We start from the raw sequence: 16,086 nt of genomic DNA, 5'->3' as shown, positions 1-16,086 counted from the left end.
CAAAATGTTCCCGGGGTCACATGCCTGTGGGTACAATGAAATATGAAGCATCTGAAGCAAAAACTGCTCCCATTTGTTAAAAAGTCTGATCTCAATTAAAGATCGCGAGTCCTGTAACGAGATAATGGCCCAAAACAAAAGCTAAAAACAAAATTTGCTCTTTAGAAGTTCTTCTATGAGATCTGATCTATGAAAGGAGCTGAAACATGGAGTAGGACTGACCCTTAAAATGTGAGACAGCTGAGGAAGTTAACCAGTAAACAGAAATACCTGCTCCAGTTGCAGAAATCTGACAGAAACTGACAATCACTCATCTGCAGTGACTGCAGGTTGAACAAGAAATGTGAAGTTAAATGTAACATCCTTTGTCGCAAAACCAGTTTAATTATCATGATTATTTTGGTTACTTTATTTTTCTTTTTTTATGAATCGATTGTAACTATTTTCACATTATTCAACAACCAAAACAGATTTTGTTTTTTAATGTAATGGCTAGGTATTACAAAACAAACATTTAGCCCTCACCACTAACCATTTATGCTGCTCTTATTTTGAAATGTAACCAGAAGTAACCCTTGAGTAACGCCTTGTTTTTCTTAATTTAAATCAGATGTGGCCCTTGAGTAACGCCTCGTTTTGTTTCTTCTAATAAGATGTGGCCCTTGAGAAACGCCTCGTTTTGTTTCGTCCAATCAGGTGTGGCCCTTGAGATACACTTTTTTTGGAAACGCCTATTTGTCTGCAGAGATACCTATTTGCGGAGGAGTGGCTCCACCCTCATTTGCCCCAATCTGGGCCCTTGAGCAAGGCCCTTACTCCCATCCTCTGCTCCCCCAGACATACTGGATAGCAGCTCTCTGCTCCACACAGAGGGCTGTAGTAGCTCGATGATCTGGGATAGCATCAGGAAGGGCATCCGGCGTTAAAAAAAACAACTGTCAAGTCTTTGTGCGAGTTAGTTTGCTGTGGCGACCCCTAAAGCAGGGAACAGCCGAAAGGAAAGAAAAGAATGAAAAAAACTCTTTACGTTACAATACGACACACACATGTACGCACACACACACTTGGATGTGGACTTTCTCCAAGGGTTTTTTACGTCACAGAGCAGCTGTGCTTTTACAGATGTGTTCTTGAAACTTTCTTACACCTAAACATAAAAAACTTGAGGTCATGAGGCCAACAAAACTTTTCCAAAACAAAAGCAGGATCCAAAGTTTAGTGTCCATATGCACTTCTTCACAATGTGTTTTACTTGTTTAATGACTCATCCTGATAAAAAATTACATGTTTTTAGGAAAATCGGTTGTAAATTCTATATTTTATGAACCAGAGAACAAATAAAATGCAAAGCAAACTCAAAATAAACTATTAATACTGAGGAGATGTATTTGTTTAACTGAGCCACTAGCCTTTATAGTTCACTTGACAACAGCCAAATATAAACAGACTTATAAAGTCACATTCTGTCAAATGAGTTGCCAAAAACAAGCATGAAGATGTAAGAAAAACACTTTATGCACAAGTTGCTCTTTAAACAATGTCTCATGTCCCAAGTCTGTCTCCAAGTTTTTAGTGTGTAATTTTTATCACAGTTTGTAATGCAAACTTCACACAGTGAGAAGGAGCTGGTAGGGTTGTGAGACAACTCCCTGAATTATTACTTGTTTTTAAAGATGTATATATTGACATCTGAAGTATTGCTCTGTCCTGTACAGATTCACAGAAACATACTAAAGATATCACAAAATCATTAAATAAACTGGAGGGATAATCTTGGAGGGAAACAATAGCAGAAACTGGACGTTTGTGGACTTGGAAAAGGATTTCGACAGAGTCCTGCGAGAGGTGTTTTACTGAAGCCTCAGACAAAAAGGCATTACGGAGAATCTAGTTTGGATTATTAGTTCCTTCTACGAAGAATTTAAAAATAACAGGCAGAACTGGCAAAAGGCAACACAACAGCATTTGAGATTAAAGTTGGCGTTCATCAAGGTTCATGTCTCAGCCCACTGTTGTTTATTGACGAGACCATGGTCTGCTTGAAAGCTAACGAGACCTTAATAATTACTGATAATAGAGGAAATATACTGAAGCAGGATGAAACTTTCAAGTATCTGGGGTCAGTGATAAATGCCAAAGGAAACTGTGAAGAAGACGTTAAACACAGAATTGGTGCGGTGCGGCAAAAATGGAAGGAGCTGACAGGAGTGCTTTGTGACAAAAGGATGCAGATTCATATTAAAGGAAAAGTGTACAAGATGATGGTGCACCCAGTCTTGCTTTGTGGAGCTGAGGTATGGACATTAAAGAGGAAGGAAGAGGAACTCCTGGAAAGAACAGAAATGCAGATTCTACATGGGATTCTTGGGAGTATTCCTCAAGGATAGATGGCGAAATGACGATATCAGAAAAAGGCTTGGCGTGGCATGCATCACGGATAAGATACAGGAGTCAAGAATGAGGTGGTATGGGCATGTGCAGCGAATGGAAGATAACAACAAGGTAAAAAGGCTATGAAAAGCAGAAGTTTTCGGTCATGAAGCAGGAGACGGCAGAAGAGGTAGATAGATATTATCCAGCAGGATATGAAGACACTCCATCTCACAACAGATGATACACAAAACAGAGCAAAATGGAGAAGAATTCATGTGGCTGACCCTGCTCCAAAAAGAGCGGGACCTAAAGCCTGAAGGAGAGAAAGATATTGACATCTGAAGTGTTACTTGGTCCAATTCAGATTCACACACAAGAAAATAAACAACACAAAATCATTAAGTAAACTGACTGCATGAAGTTATAAAAAAGGACTTCAGCCACATCAAGACTCACTGCGTGACTTTGTTTGCCAGCAGGTTACGCAGAGCGTCACTCCTGACTATAGCCAGATCCCCGCCGCGGTTCAGACACTGCCGCCGAGCGTCCGTCCAGCTCAGCTCCTCCTGAAGGATCTCGAAGCAGCTTGAGGACTCGTCGTGGCGCACTCCATCGTCTGGGCAGTTAGGAGAGGCTGGCAGAGAAAAACACACGTAGACCCAATTCCTCAGATATTACACTTGCATGAGTTAGGTGCTTAAAAATACGTAAAAGCGTGGAATAAATGCTAACACTTAAAACAGTATTTAACAGATCAATAACTTTAATGTTTTTTTGTTAAACATTTAAGGCACAATTCCTGATAAAGTAATTAGCCCTCAAATGTATTTTTATAAGAACATTAAACTTTGGATGTGCTCCAAGTGTTTTACAACACAAAAGAAACACAAAAAATGTTTAGGTGTTGGTGAAAAAAAAGAAAAGAAATACCTACATAAGACTATCAAAATATTGCCGTAACAATCATTGTCTTTTATATCAGAAATCTAGGAGAAGTAGCATATTTCTTAAACTACTGTGGAAAAACTAATTTAACAATATTTCAAAGAAAAAAAAAACTCTTACACAAAAATGCCAGAGAAAGTTTCGATAAAAAGACAAAACTGCGAGAAATTGTTAGATAATGTCACGGCACAAAGTCAAGGATGCAAAGAGTGATGGGTTTGTTGGCAAACAGGATTTTTAAAGTAAATGCAAAAAATAAATGGTTTTGTGTACGCGCAAGAAAATTAAAGATAATAATTGAAAAAGAGCTCAGATTCCAGAGGGGAGACAGACAGATTCAAGGTTTTAATTTTCACAAATAAAATCCAAAAAAAAGGCAGCACAAACAGTTCATTACATGACAGGATGATAGTAAACACCCAACGGTGCCATTCTAGCATTTGAGCTTTTTTTTGTCTTATTGTTTGAGTTTCCAGCCCTGCTCTGCTTTACTTTTACTGATGTCATTGTGTGTGTTTAGGACAGCTGCAGGCAGATGTTTTTATTAACCGACTTTCTAAACTCGAGGTAAAACACCTGATCAGTGCTGGACAAAACCAGACAAAATCAGTGATTCACTGGTGAATCTAGCAGAGCGTTTATTACCATTAATCGAAAGTGAGCAGAGTCCCCATCACCCCCCCCCCACCCACCCCCAACCGGCTTAATCATCTTACCTTCAAACAATTTTTATGAATAAAATACAGCATTCCCCATAAAATGTTTCGTCTATAGACACCATGGGTGGATATATTGTGCTTTTCCCCCCAGAAAGAGATTAAAAAAAAGAGTTGCAGATATATAGAAAATACACTTACACTGCCCCCCCCCCCCCCCCAAATTTCCATCTTATAATGCATTACTACGTTATTATCTATTAGTACTACATTATCTGTTTTTTTAATATTCTCTGTTATTTTTTTAATATCTTGTGTGATTCCTAGTGTATGTTCCTTTGTACTGAAACTCTGGCACAACAATTTCCTGCGGGATCAATAAAAGTTCTATCTTATCTTATATTCAGTGTTTGGCCTACCGAACCAAACTGCATGCACCCCCCCACCCCACCCTGTCGGCTTTGACGTAGCGCTAAGCTAGTGGCGCACAATACAAGCATGCAAGCTAAAAAGCTAAAGGCAGCCCTCAAGCAGCCTCTTCCCTCATGCTGACGCCACCCTCTCTGCCCCTCCCCCGCTCGAAAACTGTTGTCGATACAAACAGCGCAGCTCAGACGTGTCTCCTCCATCCCCCCCACCCCCCTCTCTCCCCCCGACATAAATCACGGACGAGATGAATGCCCTGCCATCGCAAGTTATCTAGGTGAAACACAGATATTGTTCCATACTTTCCCAACAGAGCACTTTGCTGCCAGACTGCGAGTTTACTTGTGTTTCCTAGAGTTTCTAAAAGTAGAGTGGGAGGTTGAGGCTCCCCTGTTGTGGAACCAACTTCCAGTTTGTGTCCATGAGGCTGACACTTTAAGACTAGGATTAAGATCTTCTTATTGATGAAATGTATAGTTGGGGTTATCTCGGGTTTCCTGAGTTATCCTTTAATTATGCTGCTATAAGCCGCCTGTCAGAGGATGCACTGACCACAGATCTTTGATCTGCTTCACTCTTTGTGTTTGCATTTATAAACATTACTGCTAATAACGTTGTGTTTTTCCCGTAGTAGCTACAACAGGAGCAATCTCATCGCTTTGTCTCTTTCTTGTCCTCTCAACCTGCAGACAGCCACTCATTCAGAGCCTGGTTCTCTCCTTCTTCCTGTTAAAACTGAGTCGTTTCTTTCCACTGTCACCTCTGTGCTGCCTGGGAGATTATGCCAAAGTAATGGTTTGTTGCAATATGCTGGTTTTCTTAGGTAAATAACTGAGGAATAGGCTGTAATCTTGCTATATAATATTACGTATTGAATTATCTCCCAGCGATACGGTGGCGCATTTGGTAGAGCTGTTGCCTCTCAGCAAGAAGGTTGCTAGATAAAATCCCAGCAGGGGGTCGTTCTATGGGGAGTCTGGATGTTTTCTCTGTGCATGAGTTTTCTATAAATTGTCCCTAGGTGAGAGCGTGAGTGGTTGTTTATCTCATTAAAAGTTCATGCTCAATAACAAACAAAGTTCAGTCAGGTCCTCTGGACAGTTTATTTTATGTTGACACATTTTGTCCTTCATCCAAAGGACTTCATCAGCCCCTTGGCCTGATGAAGTCCTTTGGATCCAAATAGCAGAAATCTGCTATTTAGATATTTTTACCAGTGGGGATTGTTTATCACATCATTATATTATAATTATTTTTTCACTTTTTGATTTTTGTACCCTTATTTCATGCTTTAGTATTTCTTGTTTATTCTTTTTTTTTTAGCAAGTCAAATCGGTTCTCCTCATCCTGAGCATTTCATTGTACCGTTAAGCTTGTGTTAACCTGGCATATGACAAATAAACACAACTTGAACTTGAATCTATTTAGGAACTACTGTTTGAGAAATGTTACCTTGAACATCAGTGACTGTATTTGTGTATTTGTACGTATCCTTTCAGTTTCCCTGGTGACACTCATCCACATCAGGCTAAAATTCAAATTTGCGTCAGCAGAAGAACACAAACTAAATGGATGTTGACTAACACGAGCAGTTCACAGTCAAGTAAAAACAAATAAAACGTATTAAACAAGCAAGAACCCCTCACTTCAACACCAATGGCTGCTCAGAGTTCGAGTTTTGTTACCTTTGGCGACCTGGACGCCGTCTTTCGTGATCGCCCACTCCACATCCATGCCAACACCGCCCCAACTGACGAGCGTGACATCAAGACTCTTATTGGCCACAACGAGATCTGGACAGTGTAGTTCTAGTTTGGGAGGAAGGGTCACGCTCACTTGTGTGCGTGCAGACGCCTGAAAACACAAAATTGCACAGAAAGTTACCACAAAAATATTTTTAAAGCAGCTATTCTTACAGTCTCGAAAGACAATTTAAAAAAACACCTCCATGTGGTTTGTTTAATGAAAATGTGCAAACGGCTAACTGATGCATAAATATGAAATATTTTGCAGCTTACCTCTTTGTGTCCCACCCAGGCCATCAAACTGACTGCATAGCGTCCTGGAAGTCCGTATTTGTGCGCTGCTGCGGCGGCACCTGCTCCTGTGGTGTTGACCCGAGACGAAAGGTCGCCGAACTCCCAGGAGAGCGTGACAGGCGTGACAGAGGAGGCGGCGGAGAAAAGGATTCGGTCGTGAACACTTTGCAGCGGGAGAGGTCGTATCGAGACGGAGAACTCCACCGCAAACACATCACGAGCCAGAGTCCACCCACAGTCCTGTCGATGGAAGGAAAGTATGTGAGGGAGACGAGGTTTTGGTGTTAATATGGACGAGCATTTAAAAGTCAAATGAAACCAGTTTCCTGTTATTTGCGGAGATATTTGTGGTTTCACTATTATTTTATGGGCTTAAATACAAACAAAAGGAAACATATGAACTGAATGAATGTAAAACAAACAGTTCTTAGATTTTACTCTGAAATTTTGGATAACTCTTTGAGTTGCAGTCCTTAAAATAACTAAATCTGAGAACACGGGAAGCCACAAAGGAAAGACAGAAGTTGAAAGACACCACTGAGGAGGACGTCTCTGGTAGAAGCTTTATCATGCAATGACTGACTGGTTGACTAAAGCTGTTTACTCAAAGCATTAAAAGCCAAAAACTGACTTCATTCAGTTGGTCAGTGAGCGAGGCGTACCATCATAACGTCGGGATTCGTGCAGGCAGCTGAACACCGAGAGCCGCTGATGAAGTTGGGCTCATTGTTTGTGCTGCAAAGACACTCGCGTCTGTTTCCCAAGCCGCCGTAGAGGTGCGATGAACCAAAACACAAACTGTTGCACTGCTCACGCGTGTAGTTTCCAGGGTTGGATAAAGTGAAGATCACAAGCTCACTTCGTCCTCCTCCTCCTCCGCTGCCACCGTCTTCAAGACAACCGGCGTAGCTTGAACCTGGAGCACGGAGAAAAGATTTGAGGCTAGACAGCAAAAGGTGTATTTCTTTAATGGACCGTCAGTCAAAACCTGAAAAATGTTCCTTGGTTACAATTTGGCCACACGAGCGACATGGATTGTTTATTTTAAATAAATTATTTAAAATGATTTAGCACCTGTTGCACCTGTGTGCAGCTCAATGCGTCTGGACAGCAAAGGGTTAATCACGGAGCTGCTTCAGCCAGAGGAGAAATGTGGGCGTGGCAGAGAGCCGCAGGTGGCAGAGAGTGGAGATCATGACAGGCTGCAGAGGGAGCTTCTCCCTGCACCTGTGGGCTGCACACAGGTGCAACAGGTGCTAAATCCTTTTAAATAATTTATTTTAAATAAACAATCCATGTTGCTCGTGTGGCTCATCCATCAATCAGCCAATTGTGTGTCATGTCCACTCTTACTTTGAAAAACTGCGAAAGTCGAACCGCGAAGCATAGGCGTCGCAACCATTATATGTGAAGGGGACAAGTCCCCCCACATTAAAAATAAAAAAAAGGTTAATTTGGACCCCCCCCCCACACACACACACACACACACTTTTACTATAAAACATTAGTTCAAGCGGCAAAGTTTCTCTTTCTTCGTGAACAAATCCATTCCACTTGATTAATAGGATAACACTCAAGCTACTAAAACTCCACTCCAGGTTTTCCTGGTTACCTCCAACTCGCCACTGTCCCTTCCTGCCTCTTGCCTCAGCAGAAAACGCGCACAGGTGGAGGAGGTGGAGGTACCTGTGTTACTCACTCGCCAGTTTAACGAGCTTAGTGCGGGCAGTGGTTGACCAGGGGGTTGATCATAAACATATATTCATGTTAGGAGGATGCTTGAGAGGAGCGCTACGTCTGTAGCATGTTAGCTTAGCAGTAACTGTGACGCTGTAAGACGCTGCAGGTGTAAGAGACGTGGTGTGTTCAGGTGCATTAAAGTTGAAATGTCTTTAAAACCCCACACCTTATTGTCCTCAAGCTTCACGAGAAACAGCATTTAGATGAGTGTTGAACACAAGTAAAAAAAAAGTCCAGTGGTGAAGTTTTTTATTTCACAAAGACAAATAGTGCTGATCTGACGCTCTGTGTTAAAGTGTATTAAAGTTAAAATGTCTTTAAAATCCACAGCTGAATTTACACAAACTTGGTGAGAAACATGCTTTAAATGTGTGGAATTAAAGGAAATCTAGGTGAAATGCTGCTTTTTTGTTCACTTGTGAACGCCTTTTTTTTTTTACGTGCGCACACACGCACACACACATCATTGTGTCCCCGCCCACATTACGGATGCTTCTGACGCCCTTGCCGCGAAGTAGCGAGTGACTACCGTACGTCAAAAACAAGAAACCGCTGAAAAAGTAAAAATCTAACAATTTGATTTAATAAATAATCAACAAAGTTTCATGAAACCTCAGAGCTGTGACAGTTTTAGCTGTTTTCTGTCTTTTGTAACAAGTCTTGGACTTTTCGACACTCAGTGGAGTTACTCAAGATTTACACTCGGTGACATCTCACACATTCCTGACTGTTTTTAATTCTTAGATTTGCACTTAGTAAGGCTTTAAAACAAAAAGTGACGACGTAGTTCAAAGTCAAAGTTTCTTTACTCGTCATTCGCACCATATGTGGTACATGTGGTGGAACGAAATTGTGTACAAAAAAATTGTGTTCACCTTTACAATGCATTTTTAAAGACTTGATATTTATTTACACTAAGTCTGTATGTCGGCAAACTATTTTCTTTCCATATCATACTAGCAAACAAGATTGTTGGAGTTGGATTTCTTACCACAGGCGAGCGAGCTGACATTGAGCAACGGCTTGTGGTGCAGTTGAAGGGGGTGGTTGCACAGCATGGCATGGGGGCGTCTAATTTGCACACCTTTTTCCTGGAGCCACTTCACCAACCTGAACAGCTTGCAGTCGCACTCAAAAGGGTTGCTGCTCAGGTCACTGGAGGAGACAAGGACACGACTGAAGTGACGGGACGCCAAAACAACGTTAATGAGCTCCACGGAAGCTAACGGAGCTAAACTGCTACCTTTTAGAAATGGTCACATTAACAAATTATAAAAAGGAAAAAAAATGGGATTAAGCTCGTTTATAACAAAGAAGGCAATTTAGAAAAAGTTTATTTAAAGAAAAAGCAGAAAACAAAACTAAATGGAAAGTAAAAAGCAAAGAGTTTGATGCCACAAAATATCAAAGCAAATGACTGGTGGGTTATAATACACAGGACTGTTGCAGATTATTGGTTATTTTCTAGTGTCATTTTAATCCTATTTTAAATTTCTCCATGCTTTTAGAGACAAAGAGATGAAAGAAAAACAATAAAGCGTTACCACTTACATTTTTGTTAAATTACAAAGGTTGTCACATTTTCTTTCTTCTATGGTGGTAATTTGGTTGTTGCTCAAATCTCTGGTGGCAGGAACAAAGAGACAAAACACAGTTCACAATAAAACAACAAAAAGAAGACATTTTCTTTTGATTTTGGACAGCACCGACATTAACGACTGGTTTATAATGTTTGGATTGTGGCGTCGATTTCTGTTGGGCGAGTTTGCCACGGAGCAAAAAAAAAAACCTCAAAGTCAGCAAAAAGTTGTTGGACTGGTGAGAATGTAAAATAGAAATACTGCTTCAAAATCCATTTCTACAATGATGCAAAGGACTTTTATTTTTTATTTATTTAAATTAAATGACACACTCAACAGAACATCTAAAGCAGTTTTTAGATAAAATCCCAATCCTAAACATTTAAAGCAATTTTCAACTGCAACCGAGACCGTATTTTTCCGTTTCCTTCCATCTGCATCCTTTATACGCATCTCTCCTTCCCTCTTTTCACCCTGTTCAATCGTTTCCTTCTCCACTTGAAGCTCCGGACTCCCCTCCTCCCTCACTAAAGCTAAATAATGGGACCGTTGTGTGGTGGTTTGGACGGAGCTGATGGAAACCAGCAGACTGCTCTCATCACACACACACATAAACATGTGCTTAAACGCCCATTCATTGAGGGGAATAAGGTAATGGATGAAGGAGATAGAAAGATGAAAAGAGGGGGAGCCCCGAGCAGTAAGCTGTAATTGAACTTAATCATGCTGTGATTAGAGTGTAGGTATTTGTGTGAGGCTTTTCTGAAGCTCTGTGGTCGAGCTGAAGTGCTCATGGGATTTCAGCCTACTTAAATCCAGACTAAACCAAGCTTCTTTTTCCTTGGTGCTCTTTTCATCTTCCTCAGTTTCTTCTCTTAAGCTTGACATTGTCCTCTGGCTTTATACTTACAGGACTGAAAGTGTCCCGCAACAAAACACTCCTCTGGGGAGAACGTTGATTCGGTTTCCTTGGAGGTACCTGAGAAGAAAAACATGAATAAATATTACCACAGATTCCCGATACCATGATTTACGTTACCGTACTTGCCGCCGTACACGTCGCACCGCCGTATAAGTTGCATCAGTTCAAATATGTCTAATCATTTGGAAAAAAAACATAAATAAGTTGCTTTGGCGTATAATTGCATCTATTATCCGTCACTGCTGACCACCTGGAAATGTGGGCCGGTGTTGTACAAATCGATTGGCTAACAAATGGAAATTTGACAAGATTAACTCCTAAAAACAATTATTTGTTTGCTCGACATTATAGCAAAGGTGTCTCTCAGTTGAACTTTTCCTTAATAAATGCACTTTAATGGTCAAATCAGCTGAATTTCGGCTGGGTGGCGCAGCGAAATGCAGCCGATTTGACGTTTGCTCCAGGAGTTCCTGAATGAGACGAAGGTGGCTTTGTATGGCAAGCCAAGTGTGTCATTAATAGCCACTTTTACTTATTAATGAGACATTTGGCTTATCATATTGGTTGAGGGCCCTCTAGCGACTGCAAATGGTAATGTTTAATATTTTTTCATGTCAGAATGAATTAAATCGTCAGATCTCAGACATAAATTGGTTTATAAATATGGGGGAAAATGGATATTAGTTGCTTCGGTGTATAAGTTGCAGGACTTGCAAATTTATGCAACAAGGTTGGACTTATATAGCAAAAAAATACGGCATATAGAATCTGTATAATTTAGTATTTTTAAAAGGTGAACACAACTATGAGTAGAATGCATTTTATTCTTTAGGAATAGCTTTAAAAAGGTTTGTCAATTTAATTAATTTTTATGACGTTCAGATACGAGCTGGCGGTAGTGTCATGGTTTGGGCCTGTTCTGTTTAATCTGAATCACAACACCTTCTACATTTGGAAGGATGAGAAAAATTAACGGTGACTGAGTCCATAGAATACTCTGCAGACTAATGTATATAAAATATTTCTATAGATTTTTTTAAGAAAACTCATTTTTGTGTGGCCTGGTACCAAATGATCCACAAACTCGTACTGGTCCCTGGTTAAGAGAACATGAATGCTGATTTGCAGTTCTTGCACATACTGTTGATTAATAACAAACAAGTAAAATTAATTAATTTTCAAATAAAAATAGATTGAAAAAAAGAGAATATAAAATGCTAAAGTGCATTTCAGATTATTCCTTCATTTGTTCTCTTTCATCTCATCTAAGATTTGTGTGGAAACCTCATATCTTCAGGTCAAATTCAAGCAGGAATGCAGAAAATGCTCAAAGTTTCACCACGCCCATGGACAGATGAATGGATAAAGTGAAATTAGTTGGACACGTTGTTGCACAACAGTTTGTTTACTCACAGCTCTCGGAGGCCCGTGAGACGATCCAACAGGCTGGTATCAAGGGAGGAGATGTGGTTCTTGGACAGATCTCTGTAGGAACAAAGCCACATGTCTACATTTCAAACAATGCATTTGCTCACAATGACATCCAAACAAAATATCACTGTCTGTTAAAGTAAACTAGAGAAATTGCATTTCCTGCGAAAATGCAGTGTGAATGCTTATTGCAGAAGAACTTGGTAAAAAACAGCAAAAAATTTGCTAAAAATATGCTGAAATGTAGCTGAAATTGAAGAACAAGCTTAAGTCAGCAGAAGAAAGCAGAAAGAAAACATATTTGCTTTAGATTTAAATAAGCAGAAATTATCACAAAAATTAGGAAACTAGCTAAAAAAAAGAAGAAGCTTAAATTAGCCAAAAAAAAGAAGATGAAAAGGCAGAAAGAAGCTTAAACTACCAGGAGGAAGTGGAAGGAGTTGAAAAAGCTGAAACTAGTATAAAACAGCTAAAAAGTAGCAAAATAGCAGAAAAAGCTGAAACTATCAGAAAAAAAAGCTGAAAAGAGCTGAAATTATCACTAAAATTGGATATATCTGAAAACAGCTGAAAATGGCTGAAAAAAATGCTAAAATGCTTTAAAAAGTAGCTGAAAGGGTAGAACAAGCTTAAATTAGCAGACGAAAGCAGAAAGAAAACTTATTTGCTAAATTAAATTTAAATAAACAGAAATTATCACAAAAATTAGGAAAATAGCGTTTAAAAAAAGCTTAAATTAGCAACAAAAAAAAATTTGCTGAAATGTAGCTGAAAGGCAGAAAGAAGCTTAAACTACCAGGAGGAAGTGGAAGGAGCTGAAAATGCTAAATTTAGCACAAACCAGCTAAAAAGTGGCTGAAATAGTAGAAAAAGCTGAAACTATCAATAAAAACTGAATTGAGCTGAAATTACCATAACAAATCTTGGATTTATCTGAAAACAGCTGAAACTAGCTGAAAAATGCTAAAATGCTAAAGAAAAAAGTAGCTGAAAAAGGTAGAACATACATTAACAGAAGAAAGCAGAAAGAACACATTTGCTGAAAGAAGCAGAAACGAGCACTAAATAGTGGAAATTATAGGAAAAAAAGCTGAAATTAGCAACAGAAATTGCTAAAAAAGTAGCTACAAATCAGAAAGAATCTTAAATAACCAGATAGAAGTGCAGAGAGCACATTTTTGCTGAATTAGGCTGAAAAAAGTTTAAATGAGTGCAAAAAAAAGTGGAATTAGCCAAAAAAATTAAAATTAGCATAAAAAAACAGCTAAATAGTAGCTGAAATAGCAGAAAAAGATGAAATTTACAGAAATCAGCTGAAAGGAGCATAATAAGCTGAAATTAGAAGAAAGACGTTAGAAGAAGCACAAAAAATTTGTAGTTAGCAGAAAGAATATGAAAGGAGCATAAAACAGCTGAAAAAACAGCTGAAGTTAGCTGAAAAAAGTTAAAATTTGCACAAGGAAGCTGAAAGAAGCTGAACCAGAACAAAATGTGAAAGGAGCAGTAAAATGTTGTAAACAGATCTAAAGATTTGAAGGATGTAAAATGAGCTCAATTCATTTTCTATGAGAAAAAAGTGTCAGAAAACGCTAAATATTTAAATAAGCTAAAGTTGCACCAATACCAAAAGTCATAGCACCCTTCTCCTAAAGGAGCCGATTGTTTTGACATATGATTTGTTGAAATACAAAAATTGTGGAACAAAAAAGATGCTGAAAAATGTACGGAAGAAAAACGGATCACAATAGTGTGCATGCTTCATATACATTCACACTATTCGTTTTTAATGTGATTGTTAAAAGCTCCAAAAGTTTTAGACTTGTGCAGGTGTTTGTTTGTTTCCAACAGTTCAGATTTTTTTGTTCAATATTTACAGCATTCAAAAAGAAATGTTGCAAAGTTAGAAAAATTAGCTTTCACACGGAACAGTTATGCGTCATGTTACTGATTTATTTTTCCATCTATCCATCCATTCTTTATTATGCGCTTCTACTTTCCAGGTCCCTCCTCCAGCCGTCACTGTGCTAGAGCTTTGGGATACCCTGCTGGACAGGTCATAAGGCCATGATGGGGACACAGAGACAAACGAGACAAATGACCACTCACATGCTCACCCACACCTAGGAACAATTTAGAGTTACCAATTAACCTAACAGAGGTGGTAAGCCTGGTTCACTTTGGACTGGGGTTAATCTGAGTCAACTAATAAAATGACACAATTCACTTGAGTCCATCACGCTACGTTACAACTCAGTGGAGTCTTACTGATGAGTTTTACCCAAATCAGTGACCCAACTCATTGAGACCAAAGCATTTCCAGTGGGTTATTAACTTGACTCACCTGAGTCAGCAGCATTTTCTGGCATTTATTTTACTTGACTTAGGAGCATATAATGAATTTGAGCCCACAGGGTTTTAGATGTTTTTCCAGCCAATCCTTTAACCCGGGGACTTAGCGGCAGTCTGGCAGCACATGTACGATCTGGGTTCATTGAAATCTCAGACTCATAAATCCCGATTCAATGTGAGGATTCAGATTATTAACCTTGGTGAGTCAGTAATCGACCAGTTCTACCTTAAATGTATGGGTTTTTTTTCTTACTGGGGTCTGTGGGATAAAGCATAGGTAATGGAAAAGAACAGGAAAGTTCTACACAAAGCCCCCAGACCTGGAGGCGAACCTGCGACCTTCTCAGTGAGAGGCGACTGCTCTAACCACTGCCCCGCTATGGTGCCTGATTTATTTTTCTATAAAACAAAACAACTTCATGAAGATCCTCCAGGAATGATGATTTTATGTTTTGACGGGTGTTTTTGTTGTTGAGGGCCCATCAATGTCCTGCTAGTTCTATTCAAACTTTCAACATGGCACTAAATAAAAAGTCCAAAGCAAGAATATTTATATAAAGTTACACAGTCAAAAAGTAACAGCAATATTTTGTTAATTTAGCCTTTCACAATTTTAATTTTTTTTTCAAAGTCATATTATCACCATGTCATTCATACATTGATAAATGTCATAGTTCCAAAGTAAATATTTAATTTACAAGCTATATATTTATTTTCAAAATTAACATTTAATTTCCAAACTAAATATTTATTGTCCAAGCTAAATATTTAAATTCCAAACTAAACATTTGATTTCTAAGCTAAACATTTAATTCCTGAACTAAATATTTAATTTTTAATTTTAATTTTTCTAAATATTTTAATTTGCCTACTAAATATTTAGCTTGGACCTAAATATTTAACTTGCTAGTTAACTTGCTAGTTAAATATTTAGCTAAATATTTAACTTGCAAGTTAAAATATTTAGGTCTGATCTAAATATTTAGTTAGCAAATTAAATATTTAGCTTAGGAAGTAAACGTTTAGCTTAAAAATCAAATGTTTAGTTTGGAAACTAAATATTTAGCTTGAACAATACATATTTAGCTTGTAAATTAAATATTTAATTTACACCTGCAAGTATTTAGTTTGTAAGCTAAATATTTAGCTTGTAAATTAAATATTTAGTTTGGAACCATTTATAAATGTATGAATAACATGGTGAAAATACGACTTTGGAAAAAATAACTTTTTCTTATGAAACTCTAAATAAACCAAAATATTGCTGTTAATTTTGACTGTGTAACTTTACAAATGGCATCCCATAAATATTTTCAGTTTTTGTGTAGAAAAAGGTATCTATGTGGTGGTGGTGTCTGAAAATGGTTTATTAGATTATATTAGGCTCAATAAATCCTTCACGTCAAATGAGCGTGGAAACATATTTTACACTTTACCATTTCTACTGAAATAAAACACAGCTTTAAAAAAAAACACAAAGTCTTGGTGGATAAACAAATAAGGAGAAACCAGCAGCTAACTTTTCAGGGCACTAAGAAATGGAGATTTTTTAGCAAAACATCTTCAGCTGCACATAAGAACAAAAAGATAAAAAGAAGAAGAAAAAAAAAAGTCTTGGAGACGAG

General features: G+C 38.4%; 1 protein-coding gene across 1 annotated transcript in view; it reads right to left on the bottom strand.

The window, feature by feature from the left end:
* Positions 1-16,086, bottom strand: part of pkd1a (polycystic kidney disease 1a) — a 104,563-nt gene that overhangs the window by 68,235 nt on the left and 20,242 nt on the right. Inside the window, 8 exon segments of the mRNA XM_037690506.1 lie at positions 2,830-3,007; positions 6,086-6,254; positions 6,419-6,679; positions 7,102-7,355; positions 9,171-9,334; positions 9,731-9,802; positions 10,670-10,738; positions 12,095-12,166. Coding sequence (XP_037546434.1) covers positions 2,830-3,007; positions 6,086-6,254; positions 6,419-6,679; positions 7,102-7,355; positions 9,171-9,334; positions 9,731-9,802; positions 10,670-10,738; positions 12,095-12,166 — 1,239 coding nt within the window.

The sequence above is a fragment of the Nematolebias whitei genome, chromosome 16, assembly GCF_014905685.2.
Source record: "Nematolebias whitei isolate Nwh7 chromosome 16, NemWhi1, whole genome shotgun sequence".
NCBI lineage: Eukaryota > Metazoa > Chordata > Actinopteri > Cyprinodontiformes > Rivulidae > Nematolebias > Nematolebias whitei.
Note: the sequence above shows the minus strand (reverse complement) of the source record. Positions and strands in the feature narration are given on the sequence as shown.